The following is an 11622-nucleotide window of genomic DNA, read 5'->3' as shown; positions in this document are numbered from 1 at the left end:
CCTTACCGTGAAATTCTGAATACAAATCAAATCCAAATCAAATTTATTTATATAGCCCTTCGTACATCAGCTGATATCTCAAAGTGCTGTACAGAAACCCAGCCTAAAACCCCAAACAGCAAACAATGCAGGTGTAAAAGCACGGTGGCTAGGAAAAACTCCCTAGAAAGGCCAAAACCTAGGAAGAAACCTAGAGAGGAACCGGGCTATGTGGGGTGGCCAGTCCTCTTCTGGCTGTGCCGGGTAGAGATTATAACAGAACATGACCAAGATGTTCAAATGTTCATAAATGACCAGCATGGTCAAATAATAATAAGGCAGAACAGTTGAAACTGGAGCAGCAGCACAGTCAGGTGGACTGGGGACAGCAAGGAGCCATCATGTCAGGTAGTCCTGGGGCACGGTCCTAGGGCTCAGGTCCTCCGAGAGAGAGAAAGAAAGAGAGAATTAGAGAGAGCATATGTGGGGTGGCCAGTCCTCTTCTGGCTGTGCCGGGTGGAGATTATAACAAACGTGGCCAAGATGTTCAAATGTTCATAAATGACCAGCATGGTTGAATAATAGTAAGGCAGAACAGTTGAAACTGGAGCAGGAGCATGGCCAGGTGGACTGGGGACTGCAAGGAGTCCTCATGTCAGGTAGTCCTGGGACATGGTCCTAGGGCCCAGGCCAGTTGAAACTGGAGCAGCAGCATGGCCAGGTGGACTGGGGACAGCAAGGAGTCATCATGTCAGGTAGTCCTGGGGCATGGTCCTAGGGCTCAGGTCCTCCGAGAGAGAGAAAGAAAGAGAGAAGGAGAGAATTAGAGAACGCACACTTAGATTCACACAGGACACCAAATAGGACAGGAGAAGTACTCCAGATAAACAAACTGACCCTAGCCCCCCGACACATAAACTACTGCAGCATAAATACTGGAGGCTGAGACAGGAGGGGTCAGGAGACACTACAAGCCCTTAACCTTACCGTGAAATGCTGACTACAAGCCCTTAACCTTACCGTGAAATGCTGACTACAAGCCCTTAACCTTACCGTGAAATGCTGACTACAAGCCCTTAACCTTACCGTGAAATGCTGACTACAAGCCCTTAACCTTACCGTGAAATGCTGAATACAAGCCCTTAACCTTACCGTGAAATGCTGACTACAAGCCCTTAACCTTACCGTGAAATGCTGACTACAAGCCCTTAACCTTACCGTGAAATGCTGAATACAAGCCCTTAAACAACAGGTGGAGACCTTACCGTGAAATAGATGGTGGTGTAGATGAGGCTGGGTCTAGTCATGTTATAGATGAGGCTGTGTTTAGTCATGTTATGGATGAGGCTGGGTCTAGTCATGTTATAGATGAGGTGGGCACAGGGACTATGGTGGTCTGTTTGAAACATGTAGGTATTACAGACTCGGCCAGGGAGAAGCTGAAAATGAATACTGACTGTTACCTCCCCTATAAACATTACAGGGATATGGCTCTGAATATATACAGCAACACCTCCCCTATAAACATTACAGGGATATGGCTCTGAATATATACAGCAACACCTCCCCTATAAACATTACAGGGATATGGCTCTGAATATATACAACACCTCCCCTATAAACATTACAGGGATATGGCTCTGAATATATACAACAACACATCCCCTATAAACATTACAGGGATATGGCTCTGAATATATACAACACCTCCCCTATAAACATTACAGGGATATGGCCCTGAATATATACAACACCTCCCCTATAAACATTACAGGGATATGGCTCTGAATATATACAACACCTCCCCTATAAACATTACAGGGATATGGCTCTGAATATATACAACACCTCCCCTATAAACATTACAGGGATATGGCTCTGAATATATACAACACCTCCCCTATAAACATTACAGGGATATGGCTCTGAATATATACAACACCTCCTCTATAAACATTACAGGGATATGGCTCTGAATATATACAACAACACCTCCCCTATAAACATTACAGGGATATGGCTCTGAATATATACAGCAACACCTCCTCTATAAACATTACAGGGATATGGCTCTGAATATATACAACACCTCCCCTTATAAACATTACAGGGATATGACTCTGAATATATACAACACCTCCCTATAAACATTACAGGGATATGGCTCTGAATATATACAGCAACACCTCCCCTATAAACATTACAGGGATATGGCTCTGAATATATACAGCAACACCTCCCCTATAAACATTACAGGGATATGGCTCTGAATATATACAACACCTCCTATAAACATTACAGGGATATGGCTCTGAATATATACAGCAACACCTCCCCTATAAACATTACAGGGATATGGCTCTGAATATATACAGCAACACCTCCCCTATAAACATTACAGGGATATGGCTCTGAATATATACAGCAACACCTCCCCTATAAACATTACAGGGATATGGCTCTGAATATATACAACACCTCCCCTATAAACATTACAGGGATATGGCTCTGAATATATACAGCAACACCTCCCTATAAACATTACAGGGATATGGCTCTGAATATATACAGCAACACCTCCCCTATAAACATTACAGGGATATGGCTCTGAATATATACAGCAACACCTCCCCTATAAACATTACAGGGATATGGCTCTGAATATATACAGCAACACCTCCCCTATAAACATTACAGGGATATGGCTCTGAATATATACAACACCTCCCCTATAAACATTACAGGGATATGGCCTGAATATATACAGCAACACCTCCTCTATAAACATTACAGGGATATGGCTCTGAATATATACAACACCTCCCCTATAAACATTACAGGGATATGGCTCTGAATATATACAACACCTCCCCTATAAACATTACAGGGATATGGCTCTAAATATATACAACACCTCCCCTATAAACATTACAGGGATATGGCCCTGAATATATACAACATTTCCCCTATAAACATTACAGGGATATGGCCCTGAATATATACAACACCTCCCCTATAAACATTACAGGGATATGGCTCTGAATATATATAGCAACACCTCCCCTATAAACATTACAGGGATATGGATCTGAATATATACAACACCTCCCCTATAAACATTACAGGGATATGGCTCTGAATATATACAACAACACCTCCCCTATAAACATTACAGGGATATGGCTCTGAATATATACAACACCTCCCCTATAAACATTACAGGGATATGGCTCTGAATATATACAGCAACACCTCCCCTATAAACATTACAGGGATATGGCTCTGAATATATACAGCAACACCTCCCCTATAAACATTACAGGGATATGGCTCTGAATATATACAGCAACACCTCCCCTATAAACATTACAGGGATATGGCTCTGAATATATACAACACCTCCCCTATAAACATTACAGGGATATGGCTCTGAATATATACAGCAACACCTCCCCTATAAACATTACAGGGATATGGCTCTGAATATATACAGCAACACCTCCCCTATAAACATTACAGGGATATGGCTCTGAATATATACAGCAACACCTCCCCTATAAACATTACAGGGATATGGCTCTGAATATATACAGCAACACCTCCCCTATAAACATTACAGGGATATGGCTCTGAATATATACAACACCTCCCCTATAAACATTACAGGGATATGGCTCTGAATATATACAGCAACACCTCCTCTATAAACATTACAGGGATATGGCTCTGAATATATACAACACCTCCCCTATAAACATTACAGGGATATGGCTCTGAATATATACAACACCTCCCCTATAAACATTACAGGGATATGGCTCTAAATATATACAACACCTCCCCTATAAACATTACAGGGATATGGCCCTGAATATATACAACATTTCCCCTATAAACATTACAGGGATATGGCTCTGAATATATACAACACCTCCCCTATAAACATTACAGGGATATGGCCCTGAATATATACAACACCTCCCCTATAAACATTACAGGGATATGGCTCTGAATATATACAACACCTCCCCTATAAACATTACAGGGATATGGCTCTGAATATATACAACACCTCCCCTATAAACATTACAGGGATATGGCTCTGAATATATACAACACCTCCCCTATAAACATTACAGGGATATGGCTCTGAATATATACAACACCTCCTCTATAAACATTACAGGGATATGGCTCTGAATATATACAGCAACACCTCCCCTATAAACATTACAGGGATATGGCTCTGAATATATACAGCAACACCTCCCCTATAAACATTACAGGGATATGGCTCTGAATATATACAACACCTCCCCTATAAACATTACAGGGATATGGCTCTGAATATATACAGCAACACCTCCTCTATAAACATTACAGGGATATGGCTCTGAATATATACAACACCTCCCCTATAAACATTACAGGGATATGGCTCTGAATATATACAACACCTCCCCTATAAACATTACAGGGATATGGCTCTAAATATATACAACACCTCCCCTATAAACATTACAGGGATATGGCCCTGAATATATACAACATTTCCCCTATAAACATTACAGGGATATGGCTCTGAATATATACAACACCTCCCCTATAAACATTACAGGGATATGGCTCTGAATATATACAGCAACACCTCCCCTATAAACATTACAGGGATATGGCTCTGAATATATACAACACCTCCCCTATAAACATTACAGGGATATGGCTCTGAATATATACAGCAACACCTCCCTATAAACATTACAGGGATATGGCTCTGAATATATACAGCAACACCTCCCCTATAAACATTACAGGGATATGGCTCTGAATATATACAGCAACACCTCCCCTATAAACATTACAGGGATATGGCTCTGAATATATACAGCAACACCTCCCCTATAAACATTACAGGGATATGGCTCTGAATATATACAGCAACACCTCCCCTATAAACATTACAGGGATATGGCTCTGAATATATACAACACCTCCCCTATAAACATTACAGGGATATGGCTCTGAATATATACAGCAACACCTCCCCTATAAACATTACAGGGATATGGCTCTGAATATATACAGCAACACCTCCCCTATAAACATTACAGGGATATGGCTCTGAATATATACAGCAACACCTCCCTATAAACATTACAGGGATATGGCTCTGAATATATACAGCAACACCTCCCCTATAAACATTACAGGGATATGGCTCTGAATATATACAACACCTCCCCTATAAACATTACAGGGATATGGCTCTGAATATATACAGCAACACCTCCTCTATAAACATTACAGGGATATGGCTCTGAATATATACAACACCTCCCCTATAAACATTACAGGGATATGGCTCTGAATATATACAACACCTCCCCTATAAACATTACAGGGATATGGCTCTAAATATATACAACACCTCCCCTATAAACATTACAGGGATATGGCCCTGAATATATACAACATTTCCCCTATAAACATTACAGGGATATGGCCCTGAATATATACAACACCTCCCCTATAAACATTACAGGGATATGGCTCTGAATATATATAGCAACACCTCCCCTATAAACATTACAGGGATATGGATCTGAATATATACAACACCTCCCCTATAAACATTACAGGGATATGGCCCTGAATATATACAACATTTCCCCTATAAACATTACAGGGATATGGCCCTGAATATATACAACACCTCCCCTATAAACATTACAGGGATATGGCTCTGAATATATATAGCAACACCTCCCCTATAAACATTACAGGGATATGGATCTGAATATATACAACACCTCCCCTATAAACATTACAGGGATATGGCTCTGAATATATACAACAACACCTCCCCTATAAACATTACAGGGATATGGCTCTGAATATATACAACACCTCCCTATAAACATTACAGGGATATGGCTCTGAATATATACAACACCTCCCCTATAAACATTACAGGGATATGGCTCTGAATATATACAACACCTCCCCTATAAACATTACAGGGATATGGCTCTGAATATATACAACACCTCCCCTATAAACATTACAGGGATATGGCTCTGAATATATACAACACCTCCTCTATAAACATTACAGGGATATGGCTCTGAATATACAGCAACACCTCCCCTATAAACATTACAGGGATATGGCTCTGAATATATACAGCAACACCTCCCCCATAAGCATTCCTGTCTCTTCTATAGATGTTATATCCTTGTACTACTGTATCATCAAATGAATTATCCAAGTGAGTCTCAGAAATGGCTATTATATGAATGTTATCTGATGTTAGCATGTTATTGATTTCATGAACCTTATTTCAAAGGCTACATGTATTAATATTGGCTATTTTCAGACATTTCCTGGGAAGTTTGTAATAAATAGACATAATATGGAAAAGACAAACAAAGAAGATAACAAATACATACATTCAGTAGCCCATTAATCAGTTGGTGTGTGTGTGTGTGTGTGTGTGTGTGTGTGTGTGTGTGTGTGTGTGTGTGCGTGCGTGCGTGCGTGCGTGCGTGCGTGCGTGCGTGCGTGCGTGCGTGCGTGCGTGCGTGTGTGCGCTGTGGGGTTGAAGCTTGTTCGTAACTGACTTGCCTAGTTAAATAAAGGTAAAAATGAAAGCTACGAACCCACAGGCTTGGCTCTCTCATCCCTTCCAGTCTTCCGGGAGGGAGGGTGGACAATGAGCCTGTCATAGCGGATGTAAGCAATGTCCCCACGCGCTCTGGCAGCTTTCATGGCTGGGATCAGTTCTTTCCTCTTCTGGGGCACAGCGTCTGTGTCGGGTCTCTGTTTCAGGGCTGTTCTACTCTACTCTGTGTCATTCTGACCTCTTCCTGAACCCAGCTGTTAAACTGACCTCTTCCTGACCCCTGCTGTTATACTGACCTGTTCCTGACCCCTGCTGTTATACTGACTTGTTCCTGACCCCTGCTGTTATACTGACCTCTTCCTGACCCCTGCTGTTATACTGACTTGTTCCTGACCCCTGCTGTTATACTGACCTCTTCCTGACCCCTGCTGTTATACTGAACTGTTCCTGACCCCTGCTGTTATACTGACCTCTTCCTGACCCCTGCTGTTATACTGAACTGTTCCTGACCCCTGCTGTTATACTGACCTCTTCCTGACCCCTGCTGTTATACTGACCTTTTCCTGACCCCTGCTGTTATACTGACCTGTTCCTGACCCCTGCTGTTATACTGACCTCTTCCTGACCCCTGCTGTTATACTGACCTCTTCCTGACCCCTGCTGTTATACTGACCTGTTCCTGACCCCTGCTGTTATACTGACCTCTTCCTGACCCTGCTGTTATACTGCATTCTAAAAGATGACATATAGACATCACTAGTCCTAACCCTAAACCCTGACCTCTAACCCCTGACCTCTAACCCCTGAACTCTAACCATAACCCCTGACCTCTAATCCCTGACCTCTAACCCTAACCCCTGAACTCTAACCATAACCTCTAACCCCTTACCTCTAACCCTAACCCCTGAGCTCTAACCCCTGACCTCTAACCCTAACCCCTGACCTCTAACCCTTACCTTTAACCATAACCCCTGACCTCTAACCATAATCCCTGATCCCTAACCCTGACCTCTAACTCTAACCCCTGACCTCTAAACCGGATCTCTAACCCTAACCCCTGACCTCTAACCCCTGACCTCTAACCATAATCCCTGATCTTCTAACCCTAAACCCTGACCTCTAACTCTAACCCCTGACCTCTAACCCCTGACCTCTAACCACTGCTGTTTCTATTTTCCCCAGGGCTACCCCTATTTGTGTCTGCGGGGAGGGACAGAGACTGTCTACAGGCTGGGGACACCTGCTCCAGTGATGACGGGTGCAGCCCTCGTCTGCGGACGCTGAGACAGTGTGTGGCGGGGGACGGCAGTGTGAAGCTGGGCCCTGGGGCCAGGAACCAGTGTGAGAACGCAGTCACGGCCCTGCTGTCCTCCCCGCTGCACGGCTGCCAGTGTAAACGAGGCATGAAGAGAGAGAAGAACTGCCTCAGTATCTATTGGAGCCTGTACCAGTCTGTCCTGCATGGTGAGACAATAACACCTAGCCCTAATCTATAGTACCAGTCTGTCCTGCATGGTGAGACAATAACACCTAGCCCTAATCTATAGTACCAGTCTGTCCTGCATGGTGAGACAATAACACCTAGCCCTAATCTATAGCACCAGTCTGTCCTGCATGGTGAGACAATAACACCTAGCCCTAATCTATATTACCAGTCTGTCCTGCATGGTGAGACAATAACACCTAGCCCTAATCTATAGTACCAGTCTGTCCTGCATGGTGAGACAATAACACCTAGCCCTAATCTATAGCACCAGTCTGTCCTGCATGGTGAGACAATAACACCTAGCCCTAATCTATAGTACCAGTCTGTCCTGCATGGTGAGACAATAACACCTAGCCCTAATCTATAGTACCAGTCTGTTTAACACCTAACCCTAATCTATAGTACCAGTCAATATAACACCTAGTCCTAATCTATAGCACCAGTCTGTTTAACACCTAACCCTAATCTATAGTACCAGTCTATATAACACCTAACCCTAATCTATAGTACCAGTCTATATAACACCTAGCCCTAGTCTATAGTACCAGTCTGTTTAACACCTAGCCCTAATCTATAGTACCAGTCAATATAACACCTAGTCCTAATCTATAGCACCAGTCTGTTTAACACCTAGCCCTAATCTATAGTACCAGTCAATATAACACCTAGTCCTAATCTATAGCACCAGTCTGTTTAACACCTAACCCTAATCTATAGTACCAGTCTATATAACACCTAACCCTAATCTATAGTACCAGTCTATATAACACCTAGCCCTAGTCTATAGTACCAGTCTGTTTAACACCTAGCGCTAATCTATAGCACCAGTCTGTCCTGCATGGTGAGACAATAACACCTAGCCCTAATCTATAGCACCAGTCTATATAACACCTAGCCCTAATCTATAGTACCAGTCTGTCCTGCATGGTGAGACAATAACACCTAGCCCTAATCTATAGTACCAGTCTGTCCTGCATGGTGAGACAATAACACCTAGCCCTAATCTATAGTACCAGTCTATATAACACCTAGCCCTAATCTATAGTACCAGTCTGTCCTGCATGGTGAGACAATAACACCTAGCCCTAATCTATAGTACCAGTCTGTCCTGCATGGTGAGACAATAACACCTAGCCCTAATCTATAGTACCAGTCTATATAACACCTAGCCCTAATCTATAGTACCAGTCTGTCCTGCATGGTGAGACAATAACACCTAGCCCTAATCTATAGTACCAGTCTGTCCTGCATGGTGAGACAATAACACCTAGCCCTAATCTATAGTACCAGTCTGTCCTGCATGGTGAGACAATAACACCTAGCCCTAATCTATAGCACCAGTCTGTTTAACACCTAAACTATATTACCAGTCTGTTTAACACCTAGCCCTAATCTATAGCACCAGTCTGTCCTGCATGGTGAGACAATAACACCTAATCCTAATCTATAGTACCAGTCTATATAACACCTAGCCCTAATCTATAGTACCAGTCAATATAACACCTAATCCTAATCTATAGCACCAGTCTGTCCTGCATGGTGAGACAATAACACCTAGCCCTAATCTATAGCACCAGTCTGTCCTGCATGGTGAGACAATACCTAATCCTAATCTATAGTACCAGTCTATATAACACCTAGCCCTAATCTATAGTACCAGTCAATATAACACCTAATCCTAATCTATAGCACCAGTCTGTCCTGCATGGTGAGACAATAACACCTAGCCCTAATCTATAGCACCAGTCTGTCCTGCATGGTGAGACAATAACACCTAGCCCTAATCTATAGTACCAGTCTGTCCTGCATGGTGAGACAATAACACCTAGCCCTAATCTATAGCACCAGTCTGTCCTGCATGGTGAGACAATAACACCTAATCCTAATCTATAGCACCAGTCTGTCCTGCATGGTGAGACAATAACACCTAGCCCTAATCTATAGTACCAGTCAATATAACACCTAGTCCTAATCTATAGCACCAGTCTGTTTAACACCTAACCCTAATCTATAGTACCAGTCAATATAACACCTAGTCCTAATCTATAGCACCAGTCTGTCCTGCATGGTGAGACAATAACACCTAGCCCTAATCTATAGCACCAGTCTGTCCTGCATGGTGAGACAATAACACCTAGCCCTAATCTATAGTACCAGTCAATATAACACCTAGTCCTAATCTATAGCACCAGTCTGTTTAACACCTAGCCCTAATCTATAGTACCAGTCTATATAACACCTAGCCCTAATCTATAGTACCAGTCTATATAACACCTAGTCCTAATCTATAGTACCAGTCTATATAACACCTAGCCCTAATCTATAGTACCAGTCTATATAACACCAAGCCCTAATCTATAGTACCAGTCTGTCCTACATGTTTAGACTATAGCACTTAGGGACAGGGGATTGAGAGGACAGGGAGAGAGAGAGAGAGAGAGAGAGAGAGAGAGAGAGAGAGAGAGAGAGAGAGAGAGAGAGAGAGAGAGAGAGAGAGAGAGAGAGAGAGAGAGAGAGAGAGAGAGAGAGAGAGAGAGAGAGAGAGGACAGGGAGAGAGAGAGGACAGGGAGAGAGAGAGGACAGGGAGAGAGAGAGGACAGGGAGAGAGAGAGAGAGAGAGGACAAGGACAGGGACAGGTTGAGAGAGAGAGGGACAGGGAGAGAGAGAGAGGACAAGGAGAGAATGGGACAGGTTGAGAGAGAGTGTCAGGGAGAGAGAGAGAGAGGGACAGAGAGAGACAAACTGTCTCAGTATCTATTGGAGCCTGCATAGTGAGACCACAGGAAAGGCCAGGGGAGATGTCAGGGGTCAAAGATCAGACACGGTGTCAAGGAACCCTAGTCTGTAACTACTTTGTCAGCTCGACTGTACGTCCACCTACTTCAATTACTAAACATTTATTGGGTGATTCCTGAAAACATTGACGTGTGTCTGTCTGCAGGACTGAGTCTGGTGGAGAGTTACCCGTACGAACCAGAGGAGAGGGGCTTCGACTACGTACGCCTGGCCTCCATCGCTGCAGGTGAGTGTTTACCCTGGGGGTAGATAGAGAGGGGCTTCGACTACGTACGCCTGGCCTCCATCGCTGCAGGTGAGTGTTTACCCTGGGGGTAGATAGAGGGGGGCAGCTATAGTCCTGTGCCTCTATCACTGCAGGTGAGTGTTTACCCTGGGGGTAGATAGAGGGGGACAGCTATAGTCCTGTGCCTCTATCACTGCAGGTGAGTGTTTACCCTGGGGGTAGATAGAGAGGGGCTTCGACTACGTACGCCTGGCCTCCATCGCTGCAGGTGAGTGTTTACCCTGGGGGTAGATAGAGGGGGGCAGCTATAGTCCTGTGCCTTCATCGCTGCAGGTGAGTGTTTACCCTGAGGGTACTGTACCTCTGTCTATAGCCATGTTATTGCCTGGTACCCCTGCACATTGACTCAGTACTGGTACCTCTGTCTATAGCCATGTTATTGCCTGGTACCCCTGCACATCGACTCAGTACTGGTACCTCTGTCTATAGCCATGTTATTGCCTGGTACCCC

General features: G+C 43.6%; 1 protein-coding gene across 1 annotated transcript; it reads left to right on the top strand.

Moving 5' to 3' along the window:
* Positions 1-7783: 7783 nt before the first annotated feature.
* On the top strand, positions 7784-11111 carry LOC124030046 (GDNF family receptor alpha-4-like; the record flags this gene model as incomplete). Its single annotated transcript, XM_046341561.1, has 2 exons — positions 7784-8065; positions 11031-11111. Coding segments are annotated over 2 exons (363 nt in total), but the record flags the coding sequence as incomplete, so codon positions are not given.
* Positions 11112-11622: the final 511 nt, after the last annotated feature.

This window comes from Oncorhynchus gorbuscha, unplaced genomic scaffold, assembly GCF_021184085.1.
Source record: "Oncorhynchus gorbuscha isolate QuinsamMale2020 ecotype Even-year unplaced genomic scaffold, OgorEven_v1.0 Un_scaffold_9020, whole genome shotgun sequence".
NCBI lineage: Eukaryota > Metazoa > Chordata > Actinopteri > Salmoniformes > Salmonidae > Oncorhynchus > Oncorhynchus gorbuscha.
The sequence above is the reverse complement of the archived record's forward strand: the minus strand, read 5'-3'. Positions and strand labels throughout refer to the sequence as shown.